Here is a 25,539-nt window from a genome sequence, read left to right on the forward strand (position 1 = left end):
AGGACTGGCCTGGAAGAGGCTGATGAGCTAGAGGCAGAGCTGGACTGCCCCTCTGGGGTGGGGGCCTGGGCAGAGGAGTGTTACAGACGGTGAGGGGGGTGGAGAAGGGTACCAGAGCCTTCATCCCAGAGGCATGACGCCCCACTCCCGCCCCCCGGCCCGCGTTTGAGTGGAGGTCTTGGTTATCCGAAAGCTGGGGGAAGCATGTGGGCTCCATGTAGGAGCGAGTTGGGAGCCATCTGGGGCTGGACTCTCCGCCTGGGCTGGTCTTGCAGGTGACGAGGGTGGCCCTGGGGGGGCCTGCGGGGGGGCGTGGCCTTGAGGGGCGTGGGTGTCGCCTGTTGGTGGGTGTGGATTGAGGGAGGGGTGGGCGCGGTCTGGGGGGCCTGGGGACGAGGTCAAGGGGCGCTAGGCGCAATCAGGGGGCCTGGGGCGCAGTCGGGGATGGGCTGGGGTAAGAGAGCACAGGGGCGAGATTTGAGGGGTCTGTGGGCTCAGGGTCTGTGGACGCAGTCCAGGGTTCCCGGGGCGTGTGGGATGGTCAGGGGACTGGAGGAGCGGTGGTGGGGGTGCGGGGCCTGGGGACGCTGGTGGAGGAAGGCGCTGTTGCGGGTAGGGGGTCCCGGCGCGCGCCGGGCGGGCGGGTGCTGTCGGGGTGGAGGGAGGCGCGGCCGGGGGGATGTGGGGCCGGCGCACGCGGTCTCAGCGCCCCTCCCTCCCCAGGGCTGCCGAGGGACCCCCGAGGGCTGCCCTGCCTGGTGTGCCGCGGGCTGCTGCCGCCCGCCTGGCCCTGCAAGCGCTGCCGCTCGTTCCGCGCCGCGGTCCTGCAGGGTGCATCCTTCGTGCCGCTCGGCGGGCGGAGCTGCAGCCCGCGGACCCCGTGAGTCGGGACCGGCGCGGGGACCAGGACAACGACCCGGAGCTACGCGCGTCTTTGTGGAAACCTGCGCGGAGCTGAGGCCGAGAACACAGCGCTGTTGTGGAGAACCCGCTTCCTCGCCGTGTTTTTCTTGGGAGCCCCGCGCCCAGCACCCCCGCGCCCCTCCGGCCCCTCGGAGCCCTCTGGGGAAAGCTCCAGCCCGGATCCCAGGCAGACGCTGGTTCGTTCCTTCCCGCGTTCGTCCGATGAGTCTCGGCGCCGCCCAGGGTCTCCGCACCCGGTTTCCTTCCACCTGGTGCCCAGCGCGGGCGCGGAGGGAGCCCTCGGGGTTGGACCCTCAGAGCCCTTCGCCGTTGGGCTTCCGGGCGCACGGATGGTCAGTGGGCCATGTGGCCGTGCTGCCCTGGGGACCTAGACTTGCAAGGACCCCATCCCCACCCCAGGCCTCGTCCAGCTGCGGTGGGTGGTCTCGGTGGCTGGGGCCTGCCCAGGAGTCGGTGGCCTGGCTCTTCATGGATACTGAGCAGGGCCAATCCCCCAGCCCTCAGAGACAGGGCGGGGAGCCCCCTGACCTCAGACTGGAGAGGGTGGCCGTGGGCCTGGGGCAGAGGGCAGAGGCTGGCCCCACTGCCCTTCCCTGGGCCTTGGGACCAGCGCCAGCCACATCCCGTGGGCCGTCCCCACAGGAGGTCACCGACTACTGGCCACCTGCAGCCCCTGCCTGCGTCATGGCACGCTGGGATGGTGCCTTCAGGTGATGGGTGTGTCATGGTGGGGGCCTGTCCCAGAGAGACCTGGAGAGAGGTTTGGGTGTGAGTGGGCCCACGGGGAAGGGACATTTGTCCTTTCTCAACGATCCTGCTGGTCGTGGCCATGGACATCGTCTGGGACACCCCTGCCACAGTACAGCAGCCCCCATTGTCCCCTGGTATAAGGAGGGCTGGAGGCCAGGCTGAGGGGCAAGGCCCAGCTGGAGTATCCGTCTTACACCCCAGCCGGCCTGGGATGGGGGATAACAGTGGCCCGTCCTGGGCTACCCCCAAACCTGCTTGCCTGCTGCTGACCACGCTGTGGCATGGAGGCTGGCACTGGCCACTCTCTCCGGGGCACCGTGGCCACAGGCACGCTGCTGCAGGGGGCGGGCTCAGCCCCATTTACTCTGCCCAGCAGTGACCGCATAAGTTCCAGCCCATGGAGGGCTCTAGGCCAGGTGGGGGCAGGGTCGAGGTGCTGGTCCAGGATGCAGGGAGGTGGGCAGTGGGGTTGGTGGGAGGGAGGGAGGACTTCACGGTCACAGCAGGTCCCGGCCGCCTTCCCTCCCTGGGACCAAGCCCCAGAGCTTGCTTCCCAAGCTCCCTCCTGACTACCCGAGCCCACGGTGTGAGGCCCACGGCCTCTCCCAGCCTGCGGGTGGTGCCGCCCTCCACACCTGGGGAGTCCTGTGGGTATTCCAGGCAGAGCACCCCGGCTAGACACTCCCAGGCTCCCCAGCTATTGACTCCCTGCATCCCCCAACCACACACATGCGTGCGCACACACGCACACACACGCACGCACACATGCACACACGCACACGCACACACGCACACACGCACACGCACACACGCACACACGCACGCACGCACACACACACACACGCGCACACACGTGGGGCAGTGCCCTCCCAGAACCAGAGGCAGGTGCGGAAGCCTCAGTGCTGCCTGGCCGCAGCATAGAGATTGGGCTGGACACAGGGACTCTGGGCCTGTCCAGGAAGGGAGGAGCCAGGAGGAGCCCAGAACGACATCCTGGTTCTCTCCAACCCCCTGCCCTGGCTGGAGGCAAATGGGAAGCAGTAAGCTTCTGCCCAGAAACTTTCCTATGCATTTGATGCTCCAAATAAGAAGAGGACACAGAACAGCTCCCCGAGCAGAGGCCGGGCCCCAGACTTCCCAGCCTCAGGGGCTGCTCTCCGGCACGGGGGACCTCACAGTGAGGGCCTCAGGGGCTGCTTTCCAGAATGGGGGACCTCACAGTGAGGACCGCACAGGGGAGGTGGCCTTTCGTATCTTGAGGGGAGGTGGAGGCCAGGGACTTGGGTGGAGTCTCAGGTCCCAGGAGAGGGCTCTCCCTTAGGGGCTGGAGCTGAAGCCGGGGCTCTGGGGTGAGTGCCCAAGACAGATTCTGCCCCTCTGCCAGCCCAGCCAGCTTTCCAGGGCCCTTGTCTACCATCCTGGCCTCACGCACGCCTGAGGGGAGTGCACATAGGTGGCAGCCTATCCCACTGGCCTGGAGCCATCTCTGCTCCAGTGGCCGCCCTGTGGGGAACCCCATTAGGGCGTCCTCGGACCCCAAAGGCCCCAAGGTTTCTGGATGCTTCCTTTGGAAACCTAGAAACTCCACAAGTGTCTGGCCACAGTCTCTCGGCCCCAGATGGTGGAAAGTCTCTGGACTGCTGTCTGTGAAGCGAGCCCTGTTTTGCCAGGAGGGGGAGTGTCCCGCTCGCTCTGCTGTGAGGAGCAGACTCCACTCCTCTGTTTGTCTTTGGGGCTGGAGCTGCAGGGTCAGCCTGGAGCCGCTGCCACAGGGCACCCTGAAAACCTGCCCCACTCACATCCACACTCACCAGTGGGAGCTGTCACTGCACAGCCAGATGCTGGCTGGGCAAGCACTCGCGTTCCTGGGCCTGACCTGGGGCACTTTCCAGAGCCTGGCCATTCCCCGGATTACAGAATGTGGCCTCTCCTGTTCTCAGGTAAGCTCCTGCCTCCTCCTAGGCCCCTACACTGTGGCAGATAAGGCCCTGGTTTCTCCTCAGGTGGGTCTGGCCTGATGCTCTCAGCACATCAACGGGAAGGGGTTGCAAGGGCCAGGGGGGCCGGGGGGGCCGGGGGGCCCCGAAGGCAGCGCTGGTGAAAGGAGGCTAGGAGACCCGGCCTGACCCTTCAGAGTTGCTTCGGGAAGTGTTTGCTGGAAGCTCAAGGCAGGGTGAGCCCACCTCGGACCCACCTGTGACCTCCAAGGAGGCTGTGTTAGAATCTAGGGCAGCCTGCAAGCCCACCCAGGGCTCCCACCCCAACCACCGGGGCTCCCACCCCACCCCCTGCGGCTGCGCTGAGCCATGGGAACCGCAGCACCTGGGCTTGTGTAGACACCTGCCAAGGAAACACTCGGGAAATGTGCTGAGAGTGAGGTGCCTGGGTTGGGAGCCGGGGGCCGGGGGTGGGGGTGGGGGGCTGGTCTTGCTGCAGGGCTCGCTGACTCAGCCTTACAGGAGAGGGCGCCTCATCAGCACCTGCAGCAAGAAGTGTACCCCGTGTCCCAGGAAGGGGCGCCAGTGCCCAAGGCTGGCCGAGGCACAGTGGGGACCCAGGCATGGAAAGAGCATGGAAGGTGTCCCAGAAAGGGAGGACTCGCTGAGGACCTGCTGGTTGCACCGTTCCTGGCATGGGGACAGCAGAGAGCAAGATGTATCTTTAGGGTGGTGCCCTGGTCACCTCAGGGGACACTTGTGGGACACCCAGCAGCTCCGCAGGCCTGAGATGGGTCCAGCAGAGGGCTCAGCTCAGGGAGGGGAGCCGTGGGCATGGAGGCTGGAGTGCTGGGTGCCGTGGGCAGGCTCAGATCTGCGGGGCACTCGGGGAACAAGGAAGAAAGCAGGCTGGGATGTGTGGGAACCGGTGGGAGCAGGGGAGATGGAGGGGTTCAGGTGGGAGGGGAGTCCACCGGATCCCACCCTGCAGTGAAGATGCAAAACAGGGAGGGGCAGGCCTGGGGATTCTGGCTGGGAGGGGGAAGGAGAAGTGAGAGATGAGACCGCAGAGTCAACTTTTGCCTGGGAGGAAATGGTCCCTGAGTTGGGAGACCTGGGGGAAGGTAGCCTTGAAATGCAAGCAGGAAAGCTTTGCTGAGGCGGCTTCGGGGCGTGCAGGCAGCCTCCCGGTGGGAGGGGTGATGGGGCTGGCTCCGCTGGGACGGGCAGGTGATCCTGGGGAATGCGTGGGGACCAAGACTGAGCCCTTGGTACTCCAAGGAAAGGGGCAGGGGCTGAGGCAGGTGGAAGAGGCGAGGAAGGAGGGGAAGTGCTGGAGGGGAGGGGAGAGCAGGGGTTTGGCGGGGCTGAGGGAGGGTCTCATGGAAGATGAGGTGGGGAGGGCCGAGCAGGAGCAGGAGGGGTCGAGGGGTGAGAGGAGGAGCGGGAAGCTGGAGGTGGGTGTAGGGGCGCTGCCTGGGCAGCCTTGGACAGGGAGGTGGATGCGAGGGGGCGCGGGAAGCCAGGTAGGGGAGGCCGGGGCTACAGCCGCGCCCCGGGGGGAACCCGGGCGGGTGACGGCGGGAAGCTGGGCCCGAGGCAGGGGAGTTTGAGCCGGTTGGGGCCGCGAGCAGCTGACCTGGGGGTTCCCTACAGACCGCCCCCAACGCCGGCCGCTGGGAAGCCCCGAGAAGCACGACGGAAAACCCCGTGTGGGGGAGGCGCCCAGGGCCCAGGCTCAGGCCTCCCAGCTCCCCCCCCTTCCCCGCAGCGCGCCCAGGTCCCGCTTCCCGTGGCCCGCGGGGAAGGGGAGGGGCAGGGCAGAGCCGTGCGAAGTCCTGCGCCCGGACAGCGGCCTCTCCTGCAGCCCCAGACACTCGGGCCCCGGGCCAGCCCTGGGTGGGCTTCAGAGTCCGGGAAGTCAGGAGAAAGAGCGGACGCCCCTCGCATCTCCAGCCCACCCCGGCCTCTGAGCCCCCAGGGATTCTTTCTCTCCTGGAGTTGGAGGCGGGGAGTCCAGGCCACCGTGGGCACCCAGAGGGGCTTCAGGGCACCTGGTGGGAGACAGGGAGGGCCGGGGACCCACGCCACTGCCCCCCTGCAGTTCCGCACAGGTGGCCTCACTGGGCCTCCCAGCGCTGCCTCTGCCGCTCCCTTTGTGCCAGGGCCGGTCTGGGCTGCCATCGCCTGCCCACCTGAGGCCTGCTCGGATCATGTTCCCCAGAGGCTGCCCCAGGTGAGCCTGGCCCCTTTTGCCTGGGCAGAGCCCTCAGCAGCCTGGGGTCGGCTCCGCCAGCCCCTCGTTTGAGGCCCTGCTCCCCACCAGGGGCCGAGGCGGGGTTTCCATCAGGACGCTGAGTCCAGCCTGTACTCCGCCCAAGGGCAGCGCATTTCGTGCCCATGGCGGGCGGAGGAGGGTCACGCATGGCAGTCTCTGGGGATTTACCGGGGTGGTCGGCAAATGGGTGGAGACAGTGGGGTGAGAACGAAGACTCGGAGGCCATCTGCAGGGTGGGGTCCTGGCCTGGACCCTGGAACAGAAAACAGCTCACTAGGAGCACGCACTAGGCTGAGTGTCACTCACTGCCGCCGATTCCACACTAGACTGAGTGTCACTCACTGCCGCCCACCCATGTGGCTCCCCAGGTTTTGCAAATGCCCTGGAAACTGTTGAGATGAGGGAATCCTGGGTAAACTCTCTGTAAATCTAAACGTATTCCAAAATAAAAAATATTTAGAAAGAGGTGTAGCCACCGGTAATACCCGCTCCACAATTCAAGGAACAGAAGTGGGCCGAGTTTTATTTTTCCATGCTCCACCTGGGCTAGGAGCAGAAGTCCAGGTCTCCATCTGGAGCTCCCCCCACCCCCACCCCAACCCGGACAGCCTGGGCTTCCCCATCCCGTCAGTAGAGGGTCAGCTTTTTTCAAGAATGGAGCGGCTGTGTTGACCACGGGATGCACAGTCCAGCGCCCCAGCTCAGTGGCCGCCCCAGGGGGCCTGGACTCTGGGGGTCCTGCCCTGCTTTGAGGGTGCCAGTGCCACCCTGTGCTCCCTCAGCTCCCACGCCTTTAGTGCTGGGGTGCCGGGCACCTCCTGCCTCACCCACGGGCTGTCTGGGAGCAGCCTGTCCCACAGGACCCTTCTGCCCCCAGGAAACTGGCCACAAGTCCTCGTGCCCCTCTTTGGGCACCCTTGGTCAGGTTGGGCTGGGGATGATAACAAATCAGGAGTGCAGCTTGGACCCCGACCATCCAGGGCCTGTTCACCGCACTGCACGCCTCCACCCCCCACCACCAGCTCAGCCTCACTTCCTTCCAAGTCCATGAAATTGACCTCTACGAGGCCCCCCAAGCACCCCTTGGATTTATAACCTGAACCCCCCACACTCTCCGGACCCCTCTTGCTCCTCTTGTTCCCTCTGTTATTTTCCCACCTCTTTATTTTAGTTGCATAAAATATAAGTTACTGATTTCCCAGTTTCAAATTGTTCTGTTTCCCCCTTCTCGGAATGTGAGCTCCCGGAGAGGCAGGGATGGTTCAGTTTTCCTCTGTTCACGAGTCCCAGCACCTAAGCAAGCCTGGCGCATAGTAGGTGCTCTCCCAAGCAAGCCTGGCACATAGTAGGTGCTCTGCTAGTGTCCACTTAACAAACGCACAAGTGGTTGGGGGACCTGGGGCCTGAGGGTCCACAGAGATTCAGACCACACTGTTTACTAAGTGACCGCCACATGCCAGCCTTGGGCCAGGCCCCTGACACTGAGGAGGAGCCGGGATTGAGGGCAGCCCAGGACCCCCAGGAGTGAGGGACAGGGCAGGAGCAGGACGGGCTGGGGAGGGGGTGCCCTCAGTCACTCACCCCTCTCACTGTTCTGTCCCTAGGGCTTTACCTGCAGGAGCCACAGGAACCGTGAGTACATCTCAGCCCTGGGGGTTGCTCAGGGCCTGGACTCCCCACCCCAGGCCACCAGGGCCGCTTTGTCCACCGTGGCAGGCAGGTCTGTCCTGCACTGTCCCCAGCAGCTGGGGTTCCCTTCTGGGCAGGGCAAACCACCATCACTCATCGATGTGTGTGTGACCCTGGCCACACCCAGGCAAGGCCGCCCCGGCTCCTGGCCAGAGGTGGGCCTGCCAGAGAGTCCCACGTCTCCACTTAACACACAATGCCTCTGCCTCGTTGCGTTCCAAACCCGCGGCCCGGTTGACAGCCCAGCAGCAGCAGGTGGAAAACCCCATCTCTTCTAGCAAAGCTTTTTCCCTGTGTAAAGTGATCCCTACTGGGCCTTTAACAACTACCTTGATTTTCTTTGTAAACAGCGTATCTGGCCGGGCGCGGTGGCTCAAGCCTGTAATCCCAGCACTTTGGGAGGCCGAGACGGGCGGATCACGAGGTCAGGAGATCGAGACCATCCTGGCTAACACGGTGAAACCCCGTCTCTACTAAGAAATACAAAAAATTAGCCGGGCGCGGTGGCTGGCACCTGTAGTCTCAGCTACTCGGGAGGCTGAGGCCGGAGAATGGCGTGAACCCGGGAGGCGGAGCTTGCAGTGAGCTGAGATCCGACCACTGCACTCCAGCCTGGGCTACAAAGCGAGACTCCGTCTAAAAAAAAAAAAAAAAACAAAAAAACAGCGTATCTATTTATAAAAGGGCTCTGAGTGATGCAGATGCTATAAGGAAGAAAGTTAAAGCTCAACGAAAAGCCTCCATATAGAAATAAGCAGTACTTACCTAGACCAACATTGCTCTGGACATTTTGGTTTGTTTGTTTTTTTTTCTTATTTTTGATTTTTATAAGCATAGACATGAGGTCTTTCTATCTTTGGTTGGTCAACCAAACCCAGGCTATTCCCAAATTCCTGGGCTCAAGCCATCCTCCTGCCTCAGTCTCCCAAAGTGCTGGGATTATGGGCATGAGCCACCGTGCCTGGCCTGTTCTAGACATTTGTGTAGCCAAATATACAGATATTTGCAGGATAAACAGATAAAAATTATTCTATAGAAATGAAATTACCTTATGTCATTTAAAGTATTTTATTTATTTTTACTTGAATTTAACAGAAAAATAGATGGCTAAACTTTAATTAAATGTTTCTTTGCCTCAAGGACCTCTAAGTTTAGGGGAGGAGATTAGACCAGCCTGGTCCCAGCGCAAGGATGAAATGCTAATTCACAAAGTGGACGATATTAACAAACAAACAACAAACGCAAAGCATGGCCAACGCGGTGGTCACACCTGTAATCTCAGCACTGTGGGAGGCCGAGGCAGGCGGATCACCTGACGTCAGGAGTTCGAGACCAGCCTGGCCAACACGGTGAAACCCTGTCTCTACTAAGAATACAAAAAAAAAGGCCGGGCGTGGTGGCTCACGCCTGTAATTCCAGCACTTTGGGAGGCCGAGGTGGGTGGATCACGAGGTCAAGAGATAGAGACCATCCTGGCTAACATGGTGAAACCCCATCTCTACTAAAAATACAAAAAAAATTAGCCGGGCGTGGTGGCTGGCACCTGTAGTCTCAGCTACTCGGGAGGCTGAGGCAGGAGAATGGCGTGAACCTGGGAGGCGGAGCTTGCAGTGAGCCGAGATTGCACCACTGCACTCCAGCCTGGGCGACAGAGTGAGACTCCATCTCAAAAACAAAACAAAACAAAACAAAAAAAGCTGAGCATGGTAGCACTTGCCTGTAATCCCAGCAACCTGGGAGGCTGAGGCAAGAGAATCACTTGAACCCAGGAGGCAGAGGTTGCAGTGAGCCGAGATTGTGCCACTGCACTCCAGCCTGGGCAATAGAGTGAGACTCTGCCTCAAAAAAAATAAATAAGTAAAAAAATACAATCCTGTTTAGTATTTCTAATAGATTTCCTATTGAGTCTCCTTTTTTAAATAGCTGATCACATATTCTGCAGCTAATGACAGCTTGTAAACCTATGCATTGGGTGGAGGGTGCAGATCTTGTGGAATTGGTTCAGATCTCCAGGGCAATGTTGAAAGAGGGAATTCCTGTCTGAGTCTTGATATTAATGGTATATTAATGGTAATGATTCCGAAGGTTTACTGCTCAGTGTTAAGTTTATTGGATGTTTGCACTAGATGTCCCTGATCTAGACAAAGAGGTACCTTTCTTTTCCTAGCTTGCTAAGCATTCTTTTATCATGAATAGGTATTGAATTTTATGTAAAATGTCTGCATCTATGAAAATTATCATATAGGTTTTTTACTTTAACCTCCCCCACCTTTTTTTTTTTTTTTCTTTTTTTGAGACAGAGTCTCGCTCTGTTGCCCATGCTGAAGTGCAGTGGTGCAATCTGGGCTCACTGCAACCTCTGCCTCCCAGGTTCAAGCAATTCTCCTGTCTCAGCCTCCTGAGTAGCTGGGATTACAGACATGTGCCAACATGCCTGGCTAACTTTTTTTGTATTTTTAGTAGAGACGGAGTTTCACCGTGTTGGCCAGTCTGGTCTCGATCTCTTGACCTCGTGTTCCGCCCACCTTGGCCTCCCAAAGTGCTGGGATTACAGGCGTGAGGCACCGCGCCCGGCCCCAATCTGCTCTTAAAAATCACCCATTGCATTTTAATTCTGTCGCGGTGGTTTTGTTTCTAGGAATTCCGTTTCTCTCAAGTGTGCCCGGTCCTTCGTCACAGCCTTTCCCACTGCCTGTATTTTCAAGCCTGTTTTTTCTTCTGCTTGGCCTGTGGCTGGTCACTGGAGGACACCGTGGGCCCAGCCTCTCTGCAGCGTCACTCCAGGCTCTCTGCTTCCTGGAGTGCTTGTTTACCTTCAGTGGCTCAAAGTCCCAGGATGGAGGGCCTTCCGGGGGGTTGGATTCCCATTGTTGCTGGGTGGCGCCAGGAGCAGTGCCTGACTGTCCGGCCGTTTAAACCAGATTCACAGATTGAGGTTTCATGGGTCTTCCTGGTGGGCCCAGCCTGGGCTGTGAATCTGTACTCGGTTTTGGGCTTTTGGGGAGCGTTCTACTCCCCGCTACTCCACTCAGCGACTCTGGAACTTTCTTTCTACTCCCCGCTACTCCACTCAGTGACTCTGGGCTTTGGGGAGAGGATCGGTCCAATTCTCGCTAACCCAGGTCAAGGCCCAGCTCAACCTGGGGAAGTTCTCCCTCACCATGTGCTGGAGCCTCCCCACAAAGCCCTCAGCTCCCACTGGGTTAGAAACCCTCCATCCCCCATCCCTGTAAAGCAACCTCCTACGCCCCACTTTCCTCAGCCCCCCATCCTGATACGTTTCGCAGCTCTCATACCTTTCTAGGAAGTTTTTTAAAAAAGTATTTTTTTTCTCCAGCCTAATTAGTACTTTTCAGCAGTTGAGTCGGTGTAAATGGCCTGGTCTCCCATATTAGGGAAGTGTAGTCCCAGCGTGTTTTAATTTTTATTTTTGTTATACTGTATTCTTTTTTTTAATTTTTCGACAGGTGTGGGGAACAAGGTTTTGCTTTGTTGCCCGGGCTGGAGTGCAGTGGCGCAATCTCGGCTCATTGCAACCTCCGCCTCCCGGGTTCAAGGGATTCTCCTGCATCAGCCTCTCCAGTAGCTGGGATTACAGGCTCCCAGCACCACTGTGCCCAGCTAATCATTGTATTTTTAGTAGACATGGGGTTTCACCATGTTGGCCAGGCTGGTCTCAAACTCCTGACCTGAAGTGATCCGCCTGCCTCGACCTCCCAAAGTGCTGGGATTACAGACGTGAGCCACCATGCCCAGCCCAGGTGTTTTTAAACACACACAGTTGTCCTCAGCCTCCTCCTCTGTCAACACCAGTTTGAATTCCCAATTCCCCACTGTGTTTCCCATTCTCCGCGCTCGCCGGTCCTTTCCGTAACCGATTTGTTCCTGTTGAGCTCCCTTCTCCTTCCTGGAGGAAGCACATCTGTCAGGCACTCTTTTGGTAAGTCTCTGGGTGTTATTTATGTGCCTTATTTTGGATGAGGCAAAACATTTATTTCTAAGAGTTTATGATGAATTGTAGTTTCACAGCTTTTTCCACACAGTAACAATGAATTCTGTTTTGTACCACACTAATCTTGTGTGTTTCTGCTTTACTCACCCTTCCTTCCACACAGCCTCCTCTTCATTTTGTCAGCTTAGTTGGGACAAGAGCCTGTTCTTATTTTTGTACATTTTATTTCTCAATGAGCAGCTTCTCCTCCTGCACCCGTTTCACTAACTCTGTACATGTCCTCATTTTCCGTGCTCAACGTGAGTCCTTCTCCTCTGTGGCTTTACCATTTTTTTTTTTTTTTTAACTTTCTGGTTTTGATTCCTTTCTTGGTTGTCTGGAATAAGTCTTTGTCTTTTTTCTGGAAAGGGTCAAAAGATGCAGATTTCTCATTTCTTGCATAAAGGAGGTTGTCTTTTTTTTTTTTTTTTGAGATGGAGTCTCACTCTGTCACCCAGGCTGGAGTGCTGTGGTGTGCTCTGTGCTCACTGCAACCTCTGCCTCCCTTCCTCTCCTACCTCAGCCTCCTGAGTAGCTAGGACTACAGGTGCGTACCACCATCCCCAGCAAATTTTTGTATTTTTAGTAGAGACAGGGTTTCGCCATGTTGGCCAGGCTGGTCTCGAACCCCTGACCTCTGGTGATCTGCCTGCCTCGGCCTCCCAAAGTGCTGGCATTAAAGGGGAGTTGTTGGCCGAACACACACGGATGACAACATAGACACCGAGTTCTAAGGCACAGTCATTTCTCTGAAGATTGCTGCATACCAAGCCCCAGGGAAGATCCTCCAAGGGAAGGAAACACCAGCCTTGGGGACGAAGCTCTCCTCACTCCCCTCAGTCCCCGCCCCACTCCCTAGCACAGCCTGGCTTTTTATCCCCAAACCATCCGGCTTTATTTTATTTCTAAATTTTCAATTTATAGCTATTCTTTGCTAGTATATAGAAATACAGTGGTTGGGAGGCTGAGGCAAGTGGATCACTTGAGGTCAGGAGTTCAAGACCAGTCTGGCCAACATGGCGAAATCCCGTCTCCACTACAAATTAAAAAATTAGTTGGGTGTGGTGGTAGGCATCTGTAGTCCTAGCTACTCGGGAGGCTAAGACACGAGAATCACTTGAACCTGGGAAGCAGAGGTTGCAGTGAGGCGAGATCACACCACTGCATTCCAGCCTGGGCGACAGAGTGAGGCCCTGTCTCAAAAAAACACAAAACATGGCCGGGCGCGGTGGCTCAAGCCTGTAATCCCAGCACTTTGGGAGGCCGAGACGGGTTGATCACGAGGTCAGGAGATCAAGACCATCCTGGCTAACACGGTGAAACCCCATCTCTACTAAAAATACAAAAAAATTAGCCGGGCGTGCTGATGGGCACCTGTAGTTCCATCTACTCGGAAGGCTGAGGCAGGAGAATGGCGTGAATCCGGGAGGCAGGGGAGCTTGCAGTGAGTGGAGATCGCGCCACGGCACTCCAGCCTGGGCGACAGAGCGAGACTCCGTCTCAAAAACAAAAACAAAAACAAAAAAACACAAAACACAAAACAGAAAAACAAAAAGGAAATAGTGGATTTTTGTATACTGATCTTGTATCCTGCAACTTTGCTAAACTTATTTATTAATTGCAGTGCCTTTTTTGTAGATACTAGCGTTTTCTACAGAGACAATCATGTCATCTACAAAAGAACACAACTTTACTTCTTCATTTCCAAGCAAGAAGCCTATTTCTTTTCCTGCCCCATTGCATGGAGTAGGGTCTCCCCTGCAGTATTGAGTCGAAGTGAGAAGAGCAGGGATCCTTGTCTTGTTTTTGATCTGGGGGGCAGGGAAATAATCTATTCTTTCACTATGAAATGTGATGTTAGATATAGGTTTTTCACAGATTGTGTTTATCAGTTTAAGGAAATTTCATTCCCTGTTTGCTGAGATTTTTATTTAAATCAGGAATGGATGGTGAACTTCGTCAAAAAATTTTTCTGTGACTATTGAGATAATCATAAGTGATTTTTAAAATTTTGTTGATTGGGTGCAGTGGCCTCTCAAAGTGCTGGGATTACAGGCGTGAGCCACCGTGCCCAGCCTTTTTTTTTTTTTTTTTTTGAGATGGAGTCTCGCTCTGTCACCAGGCTGGAGTGCAGTGATGCGATCTCGGCTCACTGCAACCTCCGCCTCCTGGGTTCAAGTGATTCTTCAGCCTCAGCCTACTGAGTAGCTGGGATTACAGGCGCCCGCCACCACACCCGGCTAATTTTTGTATTTTTAGTAGAGACGGGGTTTCACCATGTTGCCAAGGCTGGTCTCGAACTCCTGATCTCAGGTGATCCGCCCGCCTCGGCCTCCCGAAGTGCTGGGATTGCAGGTGTGAGCCCTGCCCGGCCACTCCCTCAAATTCCCTGGGGTGGTTCTTTCTCCACCTCTGGGTGTTCCCTCACATGCGTGTGTTCATGAATACTCCACTGAGTATTATTAGCAAAGTGGATGCTCCCCAGAGTTCTCTCTCTGCATTATCCTCTCCCCTCTCATACTCGGTCCTGAAGGCCCTGGCTGCCCAGACCCTCCATCCCAGTTCCTCCTCTCAGGGAGTGTGCCAAGCTCCACTTGGGACTTCACCCCCACCACTGCCTGGAAACACTTCCCAGACAGTGGCACATTCCCAGAGCTCACTGTGACTGTTTCCTGTCTCCCAGGACTCGCTGGCCCTGACTTCCTCATGCCCACTGTCTTGAAACCATTGCTCATGGATTTTGCCTTGGTTTCCCGCTATCTCAGGCAGGAGGGTAAATCAGATTGCTGTGAGTCTCTCTGGTCTGCAGTGGGAATTTGCAAGAGTTGGATTTCTGGCTGGGCGTAGTGGCTCACACCTGTAATCCCAGCACTTTGGGAGGCCGAGGCGGGCGGATCACCTGGGTCAGGACTTTGAGACCAGCCTGGCCAGCATACTGAAACCCTGTCTCTACTAAAAATACAAAAATTAGCCGGGCGTGGTGGTGCATGCCTGTAATCCCAGCTACTTGGTAGGCTGAGGCAGGAGAATTGCTTGAACCCAGGAGGCAGAGGTTGCAGTGAGCCGAGATCACGCCACTGTGCTCCAACGTGGGCATCAGAGCGGAACTCCGTCTCGGAAAAAAAAAAAAAAAGAGAAAGAGTTGGATTTCTTACCCATAGGATGTTCGGACCTCTTCGTTCCCATTGCCCCTTTGAGGCACAGAGTTACTGGGTGGAAGGTCTCAGCTGTCAGTTGTCTAGGTTCTTGCCGTGTTGAACAAAGAACTGAACAAAACACACAAGTAAAGCAACAAAAAATAACGGAGTAAAGAGGGCACAGATTTACTGAAGAGAAAGAGCACTCCACAGAGTGGGAGCAGCCTCAAGCAAGCGGCCAAGGACCCCGATTGCAATGTACCCCAAGGTTTTCATAAAGCTAAAAGAATTTGGTAACACCCCTAGCTGCCCTGTGGAGGTTTCCAGTGGGTTACACCCTGTGAAGGATGAGTCTGCAACAATCAGAGACTGAAGTGGAGTCTCATTATCACAGGAGGGAGGCTGTGGCCTGTGTGCTGCCTAATCTTGCCTGGAACTGGCTGCACCTGCTGTTCTTTTGCTTATCCCTTCGTTCCTGGTTACCCTCATTCCTTCCTCTCCTGCCTCAGCAGGGTGCCGTGTTCAGTGTGGGCTCCGCTGAGCAGCAGCTGCCCTGTCTCACCAACAGCATGAGGTCCCATGCCTCAGTGGCCAGGCCTTCTATAAAGAGGGTGGCAGTCCTCCTGTGGAATGCCGGGTTGCCAGGCTCTGTGGCTCAAGTGAAGTTCTGCTCTGAGTCCCACCTGCAAACCTGGCTGAGCAAAGGCAGCAAAATTGCTGAGCCCCTGGTGCCCCAAATGATACCCCAGCTCCCCGTTGCGCAGGTCTGATGCGGCTGCCTGGAATGGTGTTTGGTCTCCGAGCAAAAGGCCCTGGAGGCAAACCCTCCCTGCAAGGATGTGGCCACTTCCCTGTGGACAGAGGTCTGGGCTGCAGCAACTTTGCGGTCGCCTCCCAGGTGTCCCAGCAAGCCCGTGTTGGCCTTTTCTGCTGTTCGTCTTTGAGCAGAGGCGACAGAGCTTGCCGGCAAGTCAAGGTGGGCTCCCTGCCCCCTTGCTGGCCAGGTGGGGCAGCAGCTTCTACTGCTCTGATGCAGACTGGTGTGCAGCCTGCCCCACTGCCCTGGGCCCACTGCTGGGGTCCCACAGACATTTCAGAGTGTGTCTCGGGGTGGGCTCACTACATGCCAGAGGGCTTGCTCCCCACTTGGCTTGGGGCAAGATAGTAAAGACCCCCCAGCAAAGACTGTGCAGTCCCAGGGCTCTCTCGCCCTTCACAGAACCAACCACAAAGCCTTTCCAAGCACCAGGGAACTCGAGGCCTCACACGCCTTCTCTATCCCCAGGGAACATTTTTAACAGCTTCTGCCGGCCACGCCCTGTGTCCATGTCCAGGTCAGTCCTGGAGGCCCTGACGTCTTACACTGCCATGCAATGTATCCCCTCTGACGGCTGCTCATTGTTCCTGCGTGTACGCGCCTCCATCACCCTGCATGGTGAGAGGTGGCCTCGAGGGTGGGAGTAACACCCACAGGTCCAGCAGTGGGCCCAGGTGCCTTTTATTCCCATCAAACCCTGGGCAGCCTGGTGAGGGAGCGGGGCGCTGCTAACCGCACTTCACAGAGAGAAGGCAGAGGAACAGGGTCCCACGGCCCCGTCTGGAGCCAGGGGCAGCCCTACTCTGACGTGCCCTGCTGGGCCCTTCCTCCACCCAGAGCACCTGCGGGGCCTGGAGGCCTGCACCGTGAGCCTGGACACCCAGGAGACGCAGTGTCAGAGCGTGTGGGTGGCCAGGGTCTCCCACCGGCAGCAGATGGGGCAGCAGGTGAGGCCAGGGCAGGGCTCTGCCACCCACGTCCCGAAGACTGGGCACCGCTCCTCCTGGGCGCCATCCCTCGCTCTGAGCTCCAGCCACGCAAATGGAGCTGGCCAGCTGGGGAGGGCAGTGCCTCTGAGTCCACGCAGCTCACACCTGCACCTGCTCAGCTCCAGGTGTACTTTGGCTGCTTTGCGGTGAGCGTGGCCCAGCACCTCTATGTCACCCTGAGGACCATCCCTCATTTCTGCGGGGTCCAGCTGGATCAGAAGCACCTCGTGGAAGGTAGGGTCCCCAGGGCCCCCCTGGGCACAGCTGCCGTTCAGCCTCCAGGGCCTGGCTTGGGGTGGGACTTCCCAGGGCAGGGGCCTGGCCCTCACACTGGACAGATCCCCGCAAGGCCTTTGGCTTAATTCGAGGTCGCATGGCGGAGGCACAGCGCGGGGTGGGGGCAGGGGGGGCGGAGGGGGCGGGTGGAGGAGGATTGCCCCCAGGGCAGGGCAGCCCGCACCCCGCCATTGCCTCTGCGCTTTGCAGACTGCGGAGAGGAGGACGTCGGGAGGAACGTACCTGACTGCCTCGGTGAGTTCCCTCCTTCGACGCCCAGGCGAAGACCCCTGGACGCTGCGACAGGCTTCCTCTCCCCGGGGTCTTCTGCACCGTTTGGGAAATCCTGAGGGGCCCTCGGGTGGGCGGCTGCCAAACGCCTGAACCAAACAGGAGCCGCCACGTCGGGGCTCTCGGGACAGAGCCCCGTGTCGGTGACCCCTGGTCCCAGCGCGGCCCCGACTTGCGGCCTCCTGCAGCCGGGAAGCTCAGCTACTGGGTGGACCGGAGGCGCAAGGCGATTCTGGTGCAGGTGCCCAGGGCCTCTGGGAGCCCCGACTACTACGTGCGGCTCTGCCACAAGCGGTTCACCTGCGAGGACGTGGGCGCCCCGGTGCAAGTGAGCGCCTGCGCCCTGCGCCCTGGTCAACCTTAGGCCCCGCCCACCTCCCGTCCCCGCCCCGGTCAGGCCTAGGCCCCGCCCACCTCCCGTCCCCGCCCACCTCCCGTCCCCGCCCCGTCAGGCCCAGGCCCCGCCCACCTCGGACCACCCCCGCCCTCCCGCGCAGCCCCTCAACCGCCCTTTCTGGGTTGCAGGTGACCGCCAACAACGTCTCCCGGGTCGTCTCCTTGCCCTACAGCCAGGAGTTGCCGTGCCTGTGCCTGGAGGTGTGGCCTGTACTTGGGGCGGGTGGGGGAACACAGGGGTGGGCGGGCTGCGCTGACCCCAACCCCTCCCACAGGGCTGGTCTGCGACCCCTGACGCGGTGCGGATCCAGATCTGCCCCTTTGAAAACGGCAAGTGTCCTGCGATGCCAAGGGGCGGGAGGGTGGGAATGGCTGCGGCCAGGCTGATCCCACCATGAGGACTGACGTGGGGGGATGAGATAAGGGGCAGGCCCAGCCTAAATCCCTGGGCCTGTCACCAAGGGAACCTGTGCACAGATGTGGATGTGCACGTGTGTGTGTGTGTGTGTGTGTGTGTGTGCTCACGTGGCCCAGCTCACCTGGGAAAATCAAGGCTGTCAAGAGGGGCTGTCTGAGGGGCACAAGAGAGATGCCCAGGCCGGCGCGGTGGTTCACGCCTGTAATCCCAGCACTTTGGGAGGCTGAGGCGGGCGGATCACGAGGTCAGGATATCAAGACCATCCTGGCTAACACGATGAAACCCCGTCTCTACTAAAAATACAAAAAATTAGCCGGGCGTGGTGGGGGGCGCCCGTAGTCCCAGCTACTCGGGAGGCTGAGGCAGGAGAATGGCGTGAACCAGGGAGGCGGAGCTTGCAAGTGAGCTGAGATCACGCCACTGCACTCCAGCCTGGGGGACAGAGTGAGACTCCGTCTGAAAAAAATAAGAGAGATGCCCTGCTCTCGGTTCTGCTCAGCGACATTGCACACACACATGCACATGTACCCATGCACATGCACGCCCATACACATGCACACACACGCACACGCACACCCATGCACAGGCAGGCACACCCATGCATATACACACCCACACCATGACACGCACCCATGCACATACACACCCATACACATGCACACACATACACACGAATACACCCATGCACAGGCAGGCACACACACCCATGCCCATGGACACGCACCCATGCACAGGCACACACATAGGCGCACACACCCATGCACACACATGCACAGACTTGGGACAGGGCTCAGCAACCCATAGGAGGACTGCTCTGGACCCTGGCCCAGTGGTCACTTGAGTGGGTGATAGACCCCATTGGCCTGGCAGCAAGAGTAGGGGCCAACTGACCTGTGTTTGGGGGAGGGTTCCTGTAGACACTGAGGCACTGGAGGTGCTGTGGGACACGGTCTACTACCACCCAAGGAGCCAGACACTGAGCTGGGAGCCCACCTGCCCTGTGAGTGGCCATGTGAGCCTGTGCTGGCGCCCGGGGCCCGGGGCCAGCTGTCGTAAGCTGCAGCGATCCAGCCAGCTGGTGCATCGCAGAGTGAGTGCCTGCTCGGCAGGGATGGGGGTGGGCATGGATGCCACAGCCTGACCCCAGCCCTCCTCAGGTGCAGTACCCGCTGGTGGACACCCAACCCCAGCTCTGCCTGAAGGTGAGGGGCTGCCACAGCCTGCCAGTGCCCTATTTGGGGAGGGGCCAGGGGGCATCAGGACAGGAAGTGGGGCAGGGGCCCTTGCCCAGCCCTGGAGCCCACCCTCCCAGCCGTCCCTCAGAGCCCCCTTCTGGTCTGACAGTGGGTGAGCTAAGGGCCTAAGGAGGGGATCTGGGCCAGAGCACCCTGAAGCTGACCCAGCCTGTCTCTGTCCCTGCCCTGTCCCTGCCCTGCACACACTCCACCCTCCTGCACCCCTCACCCCACTTTGCAGTTCTCCACCAGTTGGGGGTCCTGGGTGCGGTGCCCTTTTGAACAGCGTCGCTTCCCAAGTAAGTTCTCCATGGGGCCTGCACAGCGTGGACGCAGCACAGAACATCCTTTATGTCACTCTGTGTTGGTCGGGGAGGTGGGATAACGGTGCTGGGCCAGTGAGGGACCAGGTGGGTTGGGGGAGGTACAGTGGGCAGGCACTGGGCCCTCTGGGGAAGGAAGGGAGGCAGTGGGGTGCTGGGCCAGATGGGAGTCTCACCCTTCACTCCCCACAGCCTGGAAAATGACCATCCAGCCTTCGCCCATGAAGGGCTACCTCCGGGCCACCTTCTTCTCGTCCAGCCCCGCCCACTTCCAGGTGCACCTGTGTCACAGGAGGAAGTCACAGCTCCCTGCCTGCCAACCCGCACTCCAGGCCAACCCGCTCCCTCCAGCCTCAGTGAGCCGAGAGAGGGGCTCCATCCTGGGGAAGTGTGGGGGGGGACAGCAGGACCCCATCACTTCCCTGTAGTGGTCTCTGCCCCACCTGGGCCCTGAGCCCACCCAGGGTCTAGCCTACCTGGCAGGGAGGGGTAGGGGGCCAGCCCTGCTTTGTGCTGAGAGGATGTGGGAGAAGGACAGGGTTTAGCCTGATCTGCCCTTCCTCCCACTGCCTGTGACCTGCCCTCCCCCATCCCAGGGTGACCCCGCAGCCGCCCCTGCCTTTGCCTTCCTGGACCTTCCCAGGGAGGAGGCCTGTGCCCCAGGCATCTGCATCCAGGTGGGTGTTGCTGCTGTGCCCAGCCCCTACCCATCTCCTCCACTGCAGGACCTCAGTTCACACCCCCCACTTCCCATCCCCATCCTCGGGGGAAGCAGGAGGCCGTGTTGATGGAGCTCAGTTCACACCCCCCCTTCCCATCATCCTTGGGGGAAGCAGGGGGCCGTGTTGACGTAGCTGCCTTGTGCCTGCAGGGCTGGAGGACCGATGTACACTTCTCCGTCCCCCAGCAGCTCTGCAACCTCCGCTCCAGCGGGTGCCCAGCTCTCAGGGGCCACAGGAGGCTAAGGACTAGACCCAGGCACTCCCGGCCTCCCACAGTGGGCTGGGTATGGCGTGCACTGAACAGAAGACTGGGTGGGGGAGACGGGGAGACCACCCAGCCCTGAGACAGGTCAGGCTTCCGTGCCAAACCCAGGCCTGTGCCCACCACTGCCCTCCAGCCTCGCAGTTCCCTCCACCACATACCGCTGGGCCTCCCGCACACCCTCTCTGGTCTCACTCTGTCACTGGCCTTGCCTCCTCCTCCCTGGGGGTCCACGTTCCCTGATCGGAGCTCTGGTTCCAACCACCAGCGACTTGGGATGTCCCTTTGCCAACGAGCCACTGAGGCCCAGGCTCCCAGGACCCAGGGTACATCAGGACAGGACTCTGCCCAGTGGACAGAACTAAGCACGTGTGTCCGGGTGTGGTCAGGAGCGTGGCTCTGCCTTGGAGTCCAGGAAGGGTCAGAGCTGGCACTCCCACCTGCACCCTCCCTGTGAGCTCAAGAGCTTGCCTAGCTTCAGGTGGGGTGAATCGCAAGAGCCACAGAGGTGGGAGGGGTGGGAGGGGGTGGACAGGACAGCCAGGCACCCAGGGCCTCTGGAGACCCTTTCCAGGGAGCACCATTGGGCAGGCAGGGGTCTCTGGAATGTGTCCTCAGCTCAGCCGAGCCACAGCCATTTCAGGGCAGCCTCTGGCCTGCTGCCCACAGGACATGCCCAGGGCCATGGCAGGACCCGCAGACCTTCAGCTCCCCCTTCTCCCAGCAATACATTTTGGCCAAGCCTGGGTCCCCCTCCCCAGCAAAGGTCACCTCCAGCAGCTCACAGACGAAAGGGGCAAAGGACACCTGCTGGTCAGGTGTCCCTGGGGCTGGCACCTGCCACTGTGGAGTGCCCATGCTATGCTGGGCAAGTCCACGGCCCTAGGGACAGGCCTGGAGGCAGCAGGAGGACTGGGCCTGGCTCAGGTGGGGGGATCTGGGGGTAACACACACTGCTTTTGGGGCCAGGGTGGGCTCCTCCTTCACTTGTCTGCTGAGCCTCCCTGGAGACAGGAGGCTGCTGTCCACAGCCACTGACCCCCAGGACTGGGCAGCCCCCTCCCCTTCCCTCACATTGTCTCAGCCTCGCACAGTGGGGGCAGGGCTGGGAGGGGGTGCCCCAGCCAGTACCACCTCCACATCTCTCTCCAGTTGCACCCACCCCCATGGGATGGCAGCCTGAGGCCAGGAATCTCCTCAAGAACAAGTAGGTGCCAGGGACACATTGCTGGGGGGCAGGAGGCCAAGGCACAGCCTCGGACAGCTGAGCCAGGCCCCCCTCAGAGTGTGGGGTGGTTTCACCTGACTGTGGGGCCCAGGCACCTGCTGGCTGTCCTAGGGCTATAGCTCCATGGGGCCCTCAGGGGCTCTGGGTCACAAAAAAGACCTTCAACCCTGTCCTGAGTCCCCTGGGAATAGCAGGAGCCGGGTGGGCTACCCCTTCCCTGAATGGCCCAGGTGCTGGACCCCAGCCTCCCTCTCAGATAATTCATGGTCATGGCCACTGTCCCTGGCCCTGAAGACAAGGCCCTGGCAGCTGCCCAGAGCTTCCCCAGTGCTCTGGAGTGCAGGGTGCAACCCCACCCTTCCTGTAGCTGACCAAGCCCGAGGTGGTCAAGGATCACCTGTTTCTGCCCGGGGTACCCCACACTGGCTGGAGTCCACCTCCCCTATCTGTGCATCCTTGGGTGCTGAGCTTCACTGGGGCACCCGCCCCACTTGGACCCCTCCAGAGGGTCTCAGCTTCCCTAGATCCCAGCCCCACTCACCCAGCAAGGGTCAGTCACTTCCTGTGGTCTCAGAGGCCACGTGCCTGGGGGCCACCTGCTGGGATGTGTGGTTCTGAGACGTTCCAAGTGGCACATCCAGACCCCAGCCAGGGGTCCCTAGCAGTGGCCTGTGCAGTGGGCCGTGAGGTTGGCCCTCGAAGACCTCTTGTGTGGGTCACATAGGCTCCCTGGCTTCCCCGCTGAGCCGCCCTCTGGAGCCTGGACGTCTCACCTGAGTGCTGTGCAGGGCTGCGTGCCCGGCCTGTCCTGGCGGTGGTCGCACCCCATCTGCAGATGCACTCCCACCGCAGTCTGGGCCCAGGCTGCCGTCTTCCAGCCTGCCATGGGCCCTGGGCCTTCTTTCCCTTCTTGCAATGGAGGCTGCTCTGCCCCACAGACTGGAGAGGGGACTGCAGAGCGAGCAAGTCCCCTCCACTCAGTAAACGCTGGTCCAGGGGTAGCTGTTAGAATGGAGCTTGGGCCTGGCTGGATGGTGACGGCATCAGGGACAAGTCTGGACTGTGGGCGTCGTGGAGCCATCCCCATGAGGCTGGACCCGAGAGTACCCCAAAGGCGTGGGAGGCCACACCCCATTGGGCATGTCGGGGGCAGGGAGCACCTTGGGACTCAGGGGAGGGGCAGGGTCTCTGGGAGTGGATTTGGGGTCAGCTAAGGTCAGTGTCACATGGTGTGACCAGACATCCTCATCCAAGTGTCCCCATAAAGGAGCAGTGGTGGGGACACCCTGGGGATGCAGAGGTCAGGCCAGGTCAGGGGCTTGAGAAGCTGGGTTTGGGCACAAGGGGCAGGGAGGCCAGTGGGGGCATGGAGAGGGTGTCCCTCCCTAACCTGGACATCGGGGGCATGGGGGGATGCAGGCTGCCACTTGCCCAGGTGCCCCTCCCTAATGTGGAGGAGGTAAGGGGCACAGTGGGGGTGGGGGGCTCAGCACAGGCTGCCACTCTGCTCTCTCTGTGTCTCCTCTGGATACCCCTGTCCACCCCCAGCCAGAAGACCAGTGTCCCAGCTCAGCAGGGCAGTCCCCACCCGAGGTTCCTGCTCCTACCTCCTGGACCACCCAGGGGTGCTCCCTGTGGTGCACAAAGACCCCTGCTCTGACCCGGGGCTACTCCGGGAATCCTGGCCAGTGTGGAGGTGGAGCTAGGGAGGATTTGCCAGAGCAGGGTCACGGAGCTGAGCTCCTGCCTGACTGGGTGTGGGCTCCCTCAAGCCTTCCACAGATGGGGGAAACTGAGTCTTCTGGGACTCTTAAGAGGCTGTGTTCAGATCTCAGCTGTCCTACTGTCCCTCCTAGACAAGGGAGGCACCTGCTGGAGGATACACGCATGCTGCCACCAGGTGGCAGTGGCTCTCAGTGCCGGTGCTGAACCGGGTCAGGCGCCCCAGCACCCAACACGGAGCGCCCATAGCCCAGTGCACTCACTGCCTCCTCGGCCAGGGTCGCTGCCCTCCCTCCACCACCACCGCCGGAAACCCACCCCCACACCTGCCAGGAGAAAAGTGCTGAGCACCCCGGGCCCCAGAAATGGGGGGTGCAGTAGGGGCGGGCGGGAGCAGCTGCACGAGGGTGCACAGCCCTGCTCACATCTGGGCCACAGTGTTAACACGGGTGAGCCTTGGACACCCGCCTTCCTCATTCACTCATCATGCACAGCTGAGCAGGCCCGGGACCCTGGGCACCGACCCAGCACTGGGAACAAACAACATTGGCAAAGATCCTGGGCCCTGCAGCTGGGGGACCAAGTCTGGGGCTGCCTGGCACTAAGGAGGGTCTTGGGTCAGAATGTCAGTGCTGACACCAGGACAGTCCCGGGCAAACTGGGATCATGGAGCTGACCTTTGCATGGGAGAGACAACCAGAGCCAGGTGGCATATGTGAGCGAGGGGGCGTGGCTGGTGCCAGTGTGGGGTAAAGAATGAGGCTGGGAGGGCGATTGGGAGTGTGGGGAGCTGCAATCTAAAATAGGGTGGGGCTGGGCGTGGTGACTCCTGCCTGTAATCTCAGCACTTTGGGAAACTGAGGCAGGTGGATCACTTGAGGTCAGGAGTTTGAGACCGGCCTGGCCAACATGGGGAAACCCCATCTCTACTAAAAATACAAAAATTAACCAGGCATTGTGGTGGGTGCCTGTAATCCCAGCTACTCAGGAGACTGAGGCAGGAGAATCGCTTGAACCCGGAAGGCAGAGGTTGCAGTGAGCTGAAATCACACCATTGCACTCCAGCCTGGGCGACTGAATGAGACTCCACCTCAAAAATAATAAACTAAAAATTAAAATGAAATAAAATAGGGTGAGGCCAGGCACAGTGTTGCACACTTGTAATCCCAGCACTTTGGGAGGCCAAGGCAGGAGGATTGTTTGAGCCTGGGAGATTGAGGTTGCAGTGAGCCATGATTGCACCACTGCACTCCAGCCTGGGTGACAGAGCAAGACACTATTTCAATAGATAAATAAAATATAAAATTTCAAAAATAGGGTGGTCCCTGGGAGGCTCAGACAAGGTAAAGTGTGAACAGAGACTGCAGAGGCAGGGCCTTTGCGTTGCCCGGCTCTAACAGGTCCCTGACTGCTTTGCGGAAGAGCAGCGAGAGTGAGCTTGTGGAGGGCAGGCAGGTGGGGAGAAGTGCAGACGCCGAGGCCATCGGGGTGTCCTGGCACATAGGTGTGAATAAAAGAGACCAACGTTTTGGCCTCAGCTCCTGGTGGACAAATTTGTGTGCACAAATTTGTGGAAAAATTCTTTGTGGACAAAGGATAGAAAAAGTCATCCATCTGCTCACTGAAATAAATGCATATCTGATTTCTTCCTTTGGAAAGGCTAATCAGAAACTCAAAAGCATGCAACTGTTTGTCACTTATCTATCCATGACTCAGAAGTCCCCTCCCCAATTTGAGCTGTCCCACTTTTCCAGACAGAACCAATGTACGTTACATATATTGATGTCTCATGTCTCCTTAAAATGTATAAAACCAAGCTGTGCCCAGACCACCTTGGGCACGTGGCATCAGGACCTAATGAGGCTGTGTCACGGGCTCACGTCCTCAACCTTGGCAGAATAAACTTCCTGAATTGACCCACACTTGTCTCAGATATTTGGGGGTCACAGATACATCTTTATATATTTTATGTCCATTAACACAGATTTATAATTACTGTTTTATGAATTGGTCTTTCAAATCATATAGAAAAAAACAGGAGTTACAAACCAAAACTATCATAATCCTTGATTTTATATTTTCTTGTGTAGTTTACCTATACTACTGCCTTCTGGTCTCCAAGGCTTCTGATGAGAAATCTGCTAAAAATCTTAT

At 58.8% G+C, this 25,539-nt stretch overlaps 2 protein-coding genes across 4 annotated transcripts in view; both read left to right on the top strand.

The window, feature by feature from the left end:
* Nucleotides 1–913, top strand: part of TTLL8 (tubulin tyrosine ligase like 8) — a 34,292-nt gene extending 33,379 nt beyond the window's left edge. The window contains exon 14 of the mRNA XM_031656169.1: nt 724–913. Coding sequence (XP_031512029.1) covers nt 724–884 — 161 coding nt within the window. The 3' untranslated portion in view covers nt 885–913. The remainder of the gene's footprint in view (nt 1–723) is intronic.
* A 1,557-nt stretch (nt 914–2,470) lies between these two features.
* Nucleotides 2,471–24,268, top strand: IL17REL (interleukin 17 receptor E like). 3 transcript variants are annotated; one of them, XM_009217544.4, is made up of 15 exons: nt 2,471–3,614; nt 7,494–7,521; nt 15,992–16,141; nt 16,361–16,470; nt 16,632–16,746; nt 16,999–17,043; nt 17,268–17,407; nt 17,605–17,676; nt 17,751–17,805; nt 18,811–18,983; nt 19,051–19,095; nt 19,370–19,427; nt 19,644–19,807; nt 20,048–20,128; nt 20,323–24,268. In XM_009217544.4, exons 1-15 carry the CDS (start codon nt 3,513–3,515, stop codon nt 20,515–20,517), a joined length of 1,533 nt encoding a protein of 510 aa, XP_009215808.1. In that variant the 5' UTR covers nt 2,471–3,512; the 3' UTR covers nt 20,518–24,268. The 3 variants fall into 3 exon arrangements, with proteins under 3 accessions (XP_009215808.1, XP_017800916.1, XP_031512031.1); XM_017945427.3 differs by lacking the exons at nt 2,471–3,614; nt 7,494–7,521 and having other exon boundaries at nt 14,648–16,141; XM_031656171.1 differs by lacking the exons at nt 2,471–3,614; nt 7,494–7,521; nt 20,323–24,268 and having other exon boundaries at nt 14,648–16,141; nt 20,048–20,315.
* The last annotated feature ends 1,271 nt before the right edge of the window (nt 24,269–25,539 follow it).

Source organism: Papio anubis, chromosome 16, assembly GCF_008728515.1.
Source record: "Papio anubis isolate 15944 chromosome 16, Panubis1.0, whole genome shotgun sequence".
NCBI classification, from domain to species: Eukaryota; Metazoa; Chordata; class Mammalia; order Primates; family Cercopithecidae; genus Papio; species Papio anubis.

Excerpts from the sequence above, each read along its gene's own strand:
- IL17REL (XM_017945427.3), top strand. The coding sequence starts at position 15,544 with ATGTGGCCACTTCCCTGTGGACAGAGGTCTGGGCTGCAGCAACTTTGC. Across the intron at positions 17,408-17,604 it reads ACGTGGGCGCCCCGGTGCAA|GTGACCGCCAACAACGTCTC; the intron begins GTGAGCGCCTGC and ends TCTGGGTTGCAG. Across the intron at positions 19,808-20,047 it reads ACCCGCTCCCTCCAGCCTCA|GGTGACCCCGCAGCCGCCCC; the intron begins GTGAGCCGAGAG and ends CCCCCATCCCAG.